The following is a 14,293-nucleotide window of genomic DNA, read 5'->3' on the forward strand; positions in this document are numbered from 1 at the left end:
TCAGGAGAGTAAGCTGTGTTCAGGTGAGTAAGTTGTACTCAGGTGAGACACACAAGATCCCCCCCAGCCTGACACAATACAGTGAAGGATCTGGTATATAAAGTAAACAGTATTAAAATAACGTATAAATGTTAAAACTGACTGAAACAGTATTATAATGACATTACAATAACGAGTTACTTAACATTGACGTTATTAAGAGCCATATGATGAATGTTCCTGTTATCTGAGGTCGTGAGAATGTAGCGTACCTAACTAGTTTACATCAGAGAAAGGATTCTCTACCGTATTTGTGTGTTTTCTAACTGATGTTATATTTCAATGATTTATAGGTACATTATTTCTGTATTTTTAGTTTAAGTCCATAGGTTACAGTAAATACATCTTCATCGACAGTTGCGAGTGTACGAAACTTTAAGAAGGTAAACCCACGAGCATACAACACAACAAAAGACCCATGGAAAAAAAACGTATAATTTCAATGTCACATATTGACGCATGCGCGATGGGGCAGGAGCAGCTACAGCGGTCAAGTACCAGTGAACCAGGAGGCAGATTCAAGGCTGCAGCCTGACTTACTGTGCAACGTGCTTAGCTGTCTGGCTGATCCTAACCAACCTCCACCATGGCTAAAACGGTAAGAACCATCACCATCGTTTTGTTTATACCATCACCATCATCTTGCCAATCACAGTTGATCTAACTTAATGATAAAGGATCAATCAACCAATCACAGCTGTTCTCTCATAACTTCATGAACCAAATAAATAAGTTAATATATCTTCAGTTAAGAGAAAAATATGCAAAGACATCTAGTGCCTTCACCCAACTCTTAAGACGCTGTTAATGATCCAACACCATATAAACTGTGTTAATGATCCAGCACCACATAAACTGTGTTAATGATCCAACACCACATAAACTGTGTTAATGATCCAGCACCACATGAACTGTGTTAATGATCCAAAACCACATAAACTGTGTTAATGATCCAACACCACATAAACTGTGTTAATGATCCAATACCACATAAACTGTGTTAATGATCCAGCACCACATGAACTGTGTTAATGATCCAAAACCACATAAACTGTGTTAATGATCCAACACCACATAAACTGTGTTAATGATCCAGCACCACATGAACTGTGTTAATGATCCAACACCACATAAACTGTGTTAATGATCCAACACCACATAAACTGAGTTAATGATCCAACACCACATAAACTGTGTTAATGATCCAGCACCACATGAACTGTGTTAATGCTCCAACACCACATAAACTGTGTTAATGATCAACACACCACATAAATTGAGTTAATGATCCAACACCACATAAACTGAGTTAATGATCCAACACCACATAAACTGTGTTAATGATCCAGCACCACATGAACTGTGTTAATGATCCAACACCACATAAACTGAGTTAATGATCCAACACCACATAAACTTAGTTAATGATCCAACACCACATAAACTGAGTTAATGATCCAACACCACATAAACTGAGTTAATGATCCAACACCACATAAACTGAGTTAATGATCCAACACCACATAAACTGAGTTAATGATCCAACACCACATAAACTGAGTTAATGATCCAACACCACATAAACTGAGTTAATGATCAACACCACATAAACTGAGTTAATGATCCAACACCACATAAACTGAGTTAATGATCAACACCACATGAACTGAGTTAATGATCCAACACCACATAAACTGAGTTAATGATCCAACACCACATAAACTGAGTTAATGTCCAACACCACATAAACTGAGTTAATGATCCAACACCACATAAACTGTGTTAATGATCCAGCACCACATGAACTGTGTTAATGATCCAACACCACAAACTGAGTTAATGATCCAACACCACATAAACTTAGTTAATGATAACACCACATAAACTGAGTTAATGATCCAACACCACATAAACTGAGTTAATGATCCAACACCACATAAACTGAGTTAATGATCCAACACCACATAAACTGTGTTAATGATCCAACACCATTTTCAGCTATTAGTTATAATACTTTACAGTGACAAACTACAATGTATTAGGTTATTAGTTATAATACTTTACAGTGACAAACTACAATGTATTAGGCTATTAGTTATAATACTTTACAGTGACAAACTACAATGTATTAGGTTATTAGTTATAATACTTTACAGTGACAAACTACAATGTATTAGGCTATTAGTTATAATACTTTACAGTGACAAACTACAATGTATTAGGCTATTAGTTATAATACTTTACAGTGACAAACTACAATGTATTAGGCTATTAGTTATAATACTTTACAGTGACAAACTATAATATATTAGGTTATTAGTTATAATACTTTACAGTGACAAACTACAATGTATTAGGCTATTAGTTATAATACTTTACAGTGACAAACTACAATATATTAAGCTATTAGTTATAATACTTTACAGTGACAAACTACAATGTATTAAGCTATTAGTTATAATACTTTACAGTGACAAACTACAATATATTAAGCTATTAGTTATAATACTTTACAGTGACAAACTACAATGTATTAGGCTATTAGTTATAATACTTTACAGTGACAAACTACAATGTATTAAGCTATTAGTTATAATACTTTACAGTGACAAACTACAATATATTAGGCTATTAGTTATAATACTTTACAGTGACAAATTATAATATATTAGGTTATTAGTTATAATACTTTACAGTGACAAACTACAATATATTAGGTTATTAGTTATAATACTTTACAGTGACAAATTATAATATATTAGGTTATTAGTTATAATACTTTACAGTGACAAACTACAATATATTAGGCTATTAGTTATAATACTTTACAGTGACAAAACTGCCAATATATGTTGTTAATAATACTTTACAGTGACAAATTATAATATATTAGGTTATTAGTTATAATACTTTACAGTGACAAACTACAATATATTAGGTTATTAGTTATAATACTTTACAGTGACAAACTACAATATATTAGGTTATTAGTTAAAATACTTTACAGTGACAAACTACAATATATTAGGCTATTAGTTATAATACTTTGCAGTGACAAACTACAATATATTAGGCTATTAGTTATAATACTTTACAGTGACAAATTATAATATATTAGGTTATTAGTTATAATACTTTACAGTGACAAACTACAATATATTAGGTTATTAGTTATAATACTTTACAGTGACAAACTACAATATATTAGGCTATTAGTTATAATACTTTACAGTGACAAATTATAATATATTAGGTTATTAGTTATAATACTTTACAGTGACAAACTACAATATATTAGGTTATTAGTTATAATACTTTACAGTGACAAACTATAATATATTAGGTTATTAGTTATAATACTTTACAGTGACAAACTACAATATATTAGGTTATTAGTTATAATACTTTACAGTGACAAATTATAATATATTAGGTTATTAGTTATAATACTTTACAGTGACAAATTATAATATATTAGGTTATTAGTTATAATACTTTACAGTGACAAACTATAATATATTAGGTTATTAGTTATAATACTTTACAGTGACAAACTACAATATATTAGGTTATTAGTTATAATACTTTACAGTGACAAACTACAATATATTAGGTTATTAGTTATAATACTTTACAGTGACAAACTATAATATATTAGGTTATTAGTTATAATACTTTACAGTGACAAACTACAATATATTAGGTTATTAGTTATAATACTTTCCAGTGACAAATTATAATATATTAGGCTATTAGTTATAATACTTTGCAGTGACAAACTACAATATATTAGGCTATTAGTTATAATACTTTACAGTGACAAATTATAATATATTAGGCTATTAGTTATAATACTTTGCAGTGACAAACTACAATATATTAAGCTATTAGTTATAATACTTTACAGTGACAAATTATAATATATTAGGTTATTAGTTATAAAACTTTACAGTGACAAACTACAATATATTAGGCTATTAGTTATAATACTTTACAGTGACAAATTATAATATATTAGGCTATTAGTTATAATACTTTGCAGTGACAAACTACAATATATTAAGCTATTAGTTATAATACTTTACAGTGACAAATTATAATATATTAGGTTATTAGTTATAAAACTTTACAGCGACAAACTACAATATATTAGGCTATTAGATATAATATTAAAGTGACAAACTACAATATATTAGGTTAAGACAATTCATTTCAGAAAATTATGGAAACTAACAATATTCCTACGTATTCGCTCATAACTGATCCAACAGGTAACTAATTCACCTTTGCCTTTCACCTTGTACAGGTAATATGGCTCACCACCTTTGCAACGTTAATAATCACTACTACAGCTGCTCCGGCCTTCAACCCTCTAATCGCCAACCTAACATCTGCACAAGTTATCAGGGCTAAAAGATGTCGTCGGCAGTCTCCTATATTTTATCCTGGATATGACTATGGCCAACAACACTTGTGCTATGATAACATGGCCAACTACTGCTATAACCCTATGTGTTATACGCCTGGCCACACGAACAATTGCCATAACAGATGGTGTAATGAAATTTATCCCTCCGACTGTTACAATCTCTGCGGATACGGGGCAGCAGTCCCTTATCAAATTCCGACACCACCTCCTATTGCTTATTCCCAAACGTGGCCCCCCATACCCCCAATTACAGGCTATCCTCCTGCTATCAGAACAACGTGGCCCCCCATACCCCCAATTACAGGCTATCCTGCTACTATCAAAACAACGTGGCCCACCATACCCCCAATTACAGGCTATCCTGCTACTATCAAAACAACGTGGCCCACCATACCCCCAATTACAGGCTATCCTGCTACTATCAAAACAGCGTGGCCCACCATACCCCCAATTGCAGGCTGTCTGCTATCAAACAACTGGCCCACCATACCCCCAATTACAGGCTATCAACTCCTATCAGAACGTGGCCTCCAGACCATGGCATGTCTCGACCTCCACCTCCAAGAACGACACCACGACGACATGCAAGGCCTCCTGTCCACTCGACCTCCACCTCCAAGAACGACACCACGACGACCATACAAGGCCTCCTGTCACTCGACCTCCACCTCCAAGAACGACACCACGACGACATACACAAGGCCTCCTGTCACTCGACCTCCACCTCCAAGAACAACACCACGACGACCATATACAAGGCCTCCTGTCACTCGACCTCCACCTCCAAGAACGACACCACGACGACGACCATACACAAGGCCTCCTGTCACTCGACCTCCACCTCCAAGAACGACACCACGACGACCATACACAAGGCCTCCTGTCACTCGACCTACACCTCCAAGAACGACACCACGACGACCATACACAAGGCCTCCTGTCACTCGACCTCCACCTCCAAGAACAACACCACGACGACCATACACAAGGCCTCCTGTCACTCGACCTCCACCTCCAAGAACGACACCACGACGACCATACACAAGGCCTCCTGTCACTCGACCTCCACCTCCAAGAACGACACCACGACGACCATATACAAGGCCTCCTGTCACTCGATATCCACCTTGGACTAGACCACCTCACATTCCAACACTGCGTACAAAACCCCCCAGACAATTCAGAAAACCTTACATTCCCCTGGTGAAGCCAACAGCTCCACTACCAACTATGCAACCCGTGACCAGTGCCAAACCCAGGCCAAGGTTAGTGACGTCGATATTATAATTTTCCCGCATGTTTATTTTCCCTTAATATGACATCCTTTCCTCAACTGTTAATTCAGTTAACTATTCACACCTGGGTGAACTGTGGATGCCCCGGGCTGGAAGCAACAACCCTAAGTACAGGAGGCGAGCGCTGTATTCGCATTAAAAAAAAATAAAATTAAATAAAAAATAACAATTAAATAAAAACATACATTAGTTACCGGACTGTGCCAAAGAAAATTAAACCATTATTCATCGCCTCCTCGCCTGCTACACACGCTTACTTTTCCTGACTCGTCGGAACAAACAAAACTGAACGTGTAGGGGAGGTTGGTTGATGGCGCGGATACTATTCCTTATTACTGTATACTTTTTTGGGATATAAAAAGGGTTTTTTCCTGCTGTTTTCACTTGTGATGAGCTTTAAACCAACCTTCAACATTAATGAGAAGTCATTGTTTTGAGGAAAGTGACGAAAATAAAACCATGGAAAATTAACACAAATACCGTTAAGTGGCCGAGAGAATGCAAGAACTCAACACATGTCATTTACTGGGCTTCGTACAGTAGCTAAAACAACTATCTGTGCAGGTGGGTGTCGATATGCTCCGAAATTTTACGTGGGACTAGTGACAGCCCTCATATACCAAAATTTATCGTCCATGGTCTCATATTGTTTCCCACAAAGTATGCACAGATAGTTGTTTTAGCTACAGTACATCACCACCAAATGAAAAACTGTCCATTCGGGCCAAAAAATGCTGTACAGTAGTTATACTGACCATTAGCCTCCTGTTGTAATTCTGCTAATAAATTTACAAGAGAAAATTGGTCTCACTTCAAAAGTCATTGTTCAGCCCACTTTCTTTTATTTTTTTACCAATGGCTATGCCAGCGCACATATAAGTAGCACTAATCCCCTGCAGTGAACATGCTATTCCGAAACCTGAGAGATGAATGAACTGTTTGAGCAGACATACTTGTACAGTATGGATGGAAACGAATAATTCTTTGTTTGTATAGACAAGTTCCACCTTAGTTTGAGCGTGTGTAGCAAATTTAAGCCTTTAAGTAGTCTCGCACTTACGTATTTCATTCTGGCTAATACCAGACGAGCTAAACCAGCATAAAGAAACCCCAACCACTCAGTTGGTTAAACCCTAACTCAATTAACTCTTAAGGAATAGCATCGCATTTATATACAGTATTTTATTCTGGCTAACGCAAGGCCCTTTTATTTTCTGAGAAACCCCTACCACTCAATGGGGTTAAGAAGTCAACAGATACAACCAACAATCCGTGTGGTAGTTAGAATAGATTTGGATATTCATGTCTAAATCTTAAACGTCAAACTACCGGTCACAATCTGACTGGTGGTCTTCTCCAGCTGCATAGTACAACGCTTACATCGAGAAAAAAAATGAACTCCAAGGCCCAAAATATATAAGAAAATGATGACGTGTCCATACCTTATTTACTCCCTTGTTGGTAGTCGTCTCCCATTTCGGCACCGGCTGCTACTCATTCCTTTGCAAAGCGATTTTTACTCCTTTTCCGTGGTTCTGTTTATCTTGGAAGCTGACCACTCTATTTTCCAGAACCGTGAACATAAACATAAGAACATGAGAATGGAGGAAACTGCACTCACTGGGTATCTATTATTCAGTTGACACAAACAAACTAAACTTATCATGACTTATCGAAAACTATCCTAAATTTGTAATGTTTATTTAAGATACATTCTGGTCGTAAGCCTTAAAAAGATAATTAATGATGCTAAAAATAATGTTTAATGGTTTCACATGCTAATCTTTTTAACACTGGCCATCACACTGGCCATCTTGTATAGCTCTGTTGAATATTAAGAAAAATCGCACACACATACTTTACATACATATAATCGCACTTTAAAACATATACACACAATCAAACAAATACATAAAAAACGCACACACATACGTTGGCTCCTGCAGAAACATATCATGTTACCAAAACATATCATGTTACCAAAACATATCATGTTACCAAAAGACAGTAACAAACAGTTTACAGTATTGTGTTTGTGGGATGAATATTTAAGACAGAACGTTTTGCTGACTACATTTCACAAAGTCAGAAGCCAGGTGTTGGTTGAACATTGAGTACGTATCTAGTGTTTCACAAGCATTCCCTTTTCTCTTTTATTCTCGTTTTCTACTGTATAAGGGATACGTAGCTGTTTCATTTTCCAAGTATAACTATTCCAAAACCAGACTTCTTATCATCACCTTTCTTGTTTTTCTTTCCACAGGTGCAATAAAGTGTGTCTTGATGACGATGGCAATGTATACCTCTGTTGTAATGACTGTAAGTTGACCTTGTTAATACTTAAACACTGTAATTTCTGCAAAGGTTCAACACGTTGTTTCCACTCAATTTAACTCTAGAGGCAAGAACGTCCGGATCACTTGAAGATTAGCCCTCCAACTTATATTTACCTTAGATTAACCACCATAATACTAACCTAACCCCCCCCCCTCCTCCCTCCCAGGTAGCGTTAAGATGTTTAATCACTCATCAGGTGAAATAGGCTCGGGGGCTTATCTTCATGTTGATCAGTACGTTCGAAACTTACACCAAAAATTCAACATAAAAGTGGATTATTCAACTTAGGAACCTTTGAGAATAAGGCTTTTGCTTTACATTAAAATACCATTATATTCCTGTGTCATTATATCAGTGTATCCATGTATCAAGTAGTGTGTCCATGTATCAAGTAGTGTGTCCATGTATCAAGTAGTGTCTCCATATATCAAGTAGTGTGTCCATGTATCAAGTAGTGTGTCCATGTATCAAGTAGTGTATCCATATATCAAGTAGTGTATCCATATATCAAGTAGTGTGTCCATGTATCAAGTAGTGTATCCATGTATCAAGTAGTGTATCCATGTATCAAGTAGTGTATCCATATATCAAGTAGTGTGTCCATGTATCAAGTAGTGTATCCATATATCAAGTAGTGTGTCCATGTATCAAGTAGTGTGTCCATGTATCAAGTAGTGTGTCCATGTATCAAGTAGTGTATCCATATATCAAGTAGTGTGTCCATGTATCAAGTAGTGTATCCATATATCAAGTAGTGTGTCCATGTATCAAGTAGTGTATCCATATATCAAGTAGTGTGCCCATGTATCAAGTAGTGTATCCATGTATCAAGTAGTGTATCCATGCATCAAGTAGTGTATCCATGTATCAAGTAGTGTATCCATATATCAAGTAGTGTGTCCATATATCAAGTAGTGTATCCATATATCAAGTAGTGTGTCCATGTATCAAGTAGTGTGTCCATGTATCAAGTAGTGTATCCATGCATCAAGTAGTGTATCCATGTATCAAGTAGTGTATCCATATATCAAGTAGTGTGTCCATATATCAAGTAGTGTATCCATATATCAAGTAGTGTGTCCATGTATCAAGTAGTGTGTCCATGTATCAAGTAGTGTATCCATGCATCAAGTAGTGTATCCATGTATCAAGTAGTGTATCCATATATCAAGTAGTGTGTCCATATATCAAGTAGTGTATCCATATATCAAGTAGTGTGTCCATGTATCAAGTAGTGTGTCCATGTATCAAGTAGTGTATCCATGTATCAAGTAGTGTGTCCATATATCAAGTAGTGTGTCTCAGGATCACTATATATGTGTCCTCTCTTCTCACCGGTGCAGTTGATTCATCATACCAGCGACAGGTTAGGAGACGGGAGTGTCCCCCCCAGAAGGCCCCATGCACACCACCTCCTGACCCGCCCTCATCACACCCCTACAAGGTAAATAAACTAACTTACAGAGAGACATGTTTTGGTTCTCGTGATGATAAGAAACTTCCGCTTATATTAACCCCATGATTAAAAACCCTATGTAAGTTTAATCAAAACTAACCTAAACTAACACAGTTTAATATTACATAACCTAACGCTAACTTAACCAAACCAAACCTAGACGTAACACAACCTAACCTAATGCTAACTTAACCAAATCTTACTTAATCTAACACTAACCTAACACAACTTAAAGTTATCTAACCTAACCTAACACACCCTATCTTATTTCGTATTGACAATCACTGAATCTCTATACTTGCAATTCCTGAAACAAAAACAAACAAACTAATTAACAGATCCACACAAGGAAAAAAGTTCAATATTACCTTCGTTTGTTAAGTTTATTAATTATTAAGGTGTTGTTTTTGTTGTTATTGTTGATGTTATTGTTGTTGTTGTTACAGCATTGCACTATAGACAACCATTGCCCGGAGGAGGATGGCCAAGGCTGCTGTTACAATCAATGTTTACGTGACTATGTATGTACCGACCTTATCTCCCGCGACCACTCCAACCACCTCAACGACCAACCACATCTTCTTAACGAGCGTCCCAACCACCTCAACGACCAACCACATCTTCTTAACGAGCGTCCCAACCACCTCAACGACCAACCACATCTTCTTAACGAGCGTCCCAACCACCTCAACGACCAACCACATCTTCTTAACGAGCGTCCCAACCACCTCAACGACCGACCACATCTTCTTAACGAGCGTCCCAACCACCTCAACGACCAACCACATCTTTAACTTCTCTTCTTAACGAGCGTCCCAACCACCTCAACGACCAACCACATCTTCTTAACGAGCGTCCCAACCACCTTCAACGACCAACCACATCTTCTTAACGACCAACCACATCTTCTTAACGAGCGTCCCAACCACCTCAACGACCAACCACATCTTCTTAACGAGCGTCCCAACCACCTCAACGACCAACCACATCTTCTTAACGAGCGTCCCAACCACCTCAACGACCAACCACATCTTCTTAACGAGCGTCCCAACCACCTCAACGACCAACCACATCTTCTTAACGAGCGTCCCAACCACCTCAACGACCAACCACATCTTCTTAACGAGCGTCCCAACCACCTCAACGACCAACCACATCTTCTTAACGAGCGTCCCAACCACCTCAACGACCAACATCTTCTTAACGAGCGTCCCAACCACCTCAGCGAGCAACACATCTTCTTAACGAGCGTCCCAACCACCTCAACGACCAGCCACATCTTCATCTTCTTAACGAGCGTCCCAACCACCTCAACGACCAACCACATCTTCTTAACGAGCGTCCCAACCACCTCAACGACCAACCACATCTTCTTAACGAGCGTCCCAACCACCTCAACGACCAACCACATCTTCTTAACGAGCGTCCCAACCACCTCAACGACCAACCACATCTTCTTAACGAGCGTCCCAACCACCTCAACGACCAACCACATCTTCTTAACGAGCGTCCCAACCACCTCAACGACCAACCACATCTTCTTAACGAGCGTCCCAACCACCTCAACGACCAACCACAGCTTAACGAGCGTCCCAACCACCTCAGCGAGCAACCAGACCCTGTTAACCACCTCAATAAACACAATCAGGGCGACGTTAACTACCATCTGAACGAGAGCAACCAAGACCATAACATTAACAGCTGGGAGGATAACAACCAATTTAACAACTACTCAATTATCCTGAATGCCAACATTACCGAGAACTTCAACTACCACAACGAAATCAACTTTAACGTCTCTAACTATCCTCAAAACTTCGACTACGACAACCAAAACGTCAACCAGTATGACTACAAACACGACTACCACATCTCCTACAACTACGACAACCAGCACGACTACAACCCAAACGACCACGTCACTTACAACAACGCTAACCAAAATGTCAACCAGCACGACTACAACCCAAATGACCACGTCACTTACAACAACAATAACCAATATGTCAACCAGCACGACTACAACCCAGACGACCACGTCACTTACAACAACGATAACCAAAATGTCAACCAGTACGACTACAACCCAAACGACCACGTCACTTACAACAACGATATACAATATGTCAACCAGCACGACTACAACCCAAACGACCACATCACTTACAACAACGATAACCAAAATGTCAACCAGCACGACTACAACCCAAACGACCACGTCACTTACAACAACGATAACCAAAATGTCAACCAGCACGACTACAACCCAGACGACCATCCTGACCACCTCAACAACTACAACTACGACCAAAACCTGAAATAACACAACTATGAACATAACCTCAAGCCCCAATACAACCAAAATCCTCTTGAACAACCACACAAGCGGCTCAACCCAAGTTCTAACTCCGTAAATCATAACCCCAAGCATCTCATCCACAACTACCACAACTTCCCAGACACCTCTGCAATGGCTAAACCAAACCACTGAAAAAGAACAATTAACAAAACATTTTACAACCAACACGCCAACCACCGCAAACCATAACCACAACCAATACACGTCAACCACCACCACCACAACTACCCCCATCAATTAACACCATTGTAACCACCACCAACATATCCACTTCCACCACTACCAACCACCAAACACCGAGGGTTTACTCTATTCATCGACACTGTTTAGGTTCATTAATGCCAAATATCAAGGTTACGACACTTTATGGGTTCATTAATGCCAAATATCAAGGTTACGACACTTTATGGGTTCTGTTACGAACCACTCCTCCAATTGTCATGATCTACCTACCCAGCACCACGAGCAACGCCATCTAGGGACGAAACCCGAGTATGACTACTCTTGGTTACCACTCCGGGGTTTCCCTTCTCCATATCCTGGTTGTTGCGTCACCTCCTCCAAGTCTTCTTCGTCAGCTCCAGTTCGATGAGAGTTCAGTTCACTCTGGGAAGTGACCACAGGATCACCTATCCTAGAAACCTACAGCACAGTGACTACCTACCGTCTTCTACAATACTCAGCCTTACTCGTCAGCCATCTCAGCTCCGCACTTAAGTATTTGTAATCTTATATTGCCTCCCCACCTCCACCTTGCTTCAAATTATTGTATGTTGTATAAATATGTGTATACTGTTAATGTTTAGGCTAAGTATGGTTAAGGGTAAATTATAGAAAGCTGAATATTTTGTTAAGGAATTTATGGTACTTTATTATACACAACAAAAACTCGCATCCTTTGTCTACCCTTTTATAGTCCGATTGTCTTTGTTTTTTTATTGTTGTTGCCTGTTGGGATCTGGGTAGACTTTTAACTATATTCTAAATCCCCAACTCGTAACAGTTCATTAATGCCAAATATCAAGGTTACGACACTTTATGGGTTCATTAATGCCAAATATCAAGGTTATGACAAAATAATTATTCTTGTCTTCAGTATTTTCACGTATGTATGTTGTATACTAATAATGTTAAAATTTTAGCCAAGTAGATGAATGTTACCGGACACTGCCATGTTGTTGTGGCTGCTTAGGTGAAGTTGATGGTCTTCTGTAATATTAAATGACAAGAGGTGGGCATCTTTAGTGATATTTTGTGGAGGTTGGAGGTTTATCTGTGTGTGTGTGTGTGTGTGTAAAGGGGTGTGTGTAGAGGGGTGTGGTAAGTGTGGAGGTGTATTGTTACTGTTCTCATCACCTGTTATTGTTTATTATGGTGCGGATGAAGTGTTTATATAGTGGTTATGTGTACTGAGTCTGCTTAGAAGGTTGGAACTTTCTCCATGGTGTGCGAAGGTTAAGTGTGTTTCAAGTGTGTTGGTGTATTCGTGCTTGGCTAAACAGTGTGACATGTGAGTGAGGTCGAGACTCGTGTCTATCTGAGGTAGAGTGTCATTGTAGATGTTGAGGTGATGTTATATAGTAGGTAGAGTGTCATTGTAGATTTTGAGGTGATGTTATATAGTAGGTAGAGTGTCATTGTAGATTTTGAGGTGATGTTATATAGTAGGTGGAGTGTCATAGTAGATTTTGAGGTGATGTTATATAGTAGGTGGAGTGTCATTGTAGATTTTGAGGTGATGTTATATAGTAGGTGGAGTGTCATTGTAGATTTTGAGGTGATGTTATATAGTAGGTGGAGTGTCATTGTAGATTTTGAGGTGATGTTATATAGTTTTGTGTAAGACATTAGTTTAGTGTTTTATTCTCTTATACACTGCCAGGTATACGTTATAAACTGAATCCCGGTGAGTAATGTACCCAAATATGTGAAATAATCCCTAAATAATCAATATTATTATTATTATTATTATTATTATTATTATTACAGTATGTTATTCGACTTAGGTGCCTTGTTCCTCCCGTAATAAATGGCACAAACCTCCACATGCTTGCGGAAATGAATGTGATTGAGTGTAGTTGGTTATGACGTGTGATGATGCTGGTGACGTCAAGGAACCGTCAGTGCTCGTCCTGCTTAGCTCGTTAGTGTGTGGATGTGATTGCTTGTTCTGTGAAGTATCAACTCATTAATCTTGTATTTGCTTCTAAATAAATTATTAAAAGAATGCTGCGTTTTAATTTGACCTCTTTTTACTGAAGCAATAACCAAAGGTCAGAGGTCAGTTTCTACGATCCCGGGTGGTCGACGGACACGGATGGCTTAAGACAACGGGCTGCAGAGGAATATTGAACAAAAATTTAACTAGGATTTTGAAA

General features: G+C 38.2%; 1 protein-coding gene and 1 long non-coding RNA gene across 2 annotated transcripts; both read left to right on the forward strand.

Moving 5' to 3' along the window:
• The first annotated feature begins 552 nt into the window (after nt 1–552).
• On the forward strand, nt 553–10,350 carry LOC121871985 (mucin-2-like). The gene is made up of 5 exons (XM_042374605.1): nt 553–637; nt 4,346–5,733; nt 8,027–8,082; nt 9,444–9,544; nt 10,003–10,350. The coding sequence occupies exons 1-5, from the start codon at nt 626–628 to the stop codon at nt 10,348–10,350; spliced, it is 1,905 nt and encodes a 634-aa protein (XP_042230539.1). The 5' UTR covers nt 553–625.
• A 1,520-nt stretch (nt 10,351–11,870) lies between these two features.
• Nucleotides 11,871–14,142, forward strand: LOC121872072. The gene is made up of 2 exons (XR_006090018.1): nt 11,871–12,308; nt 12,941–14,142. It is a non-coding gene; the product is annotated as an uncharacterized LOC121872072 (long non-coding RNA).
• Nucleotides 14,143–14,293: the final 151 nt, after the last annotated feature.

This window comes from Homarus americanus, unplaced genomic scaffold (genome assembly GCF_018991925.1).
Source record: "Homarus americanus isolate GMGI-L3 unplaced genomic scaffold, GMGI_Hamer_2.0 scaffold51476, whole genome shotgun sequence".
Classification (NCBI taxonomy): domain Eukaryota; kingdom Metazoa; phylum Arthropoda; class Malacostraca; order Decapoda; family Nephropidae; genus Homarus; species Homarus americanus.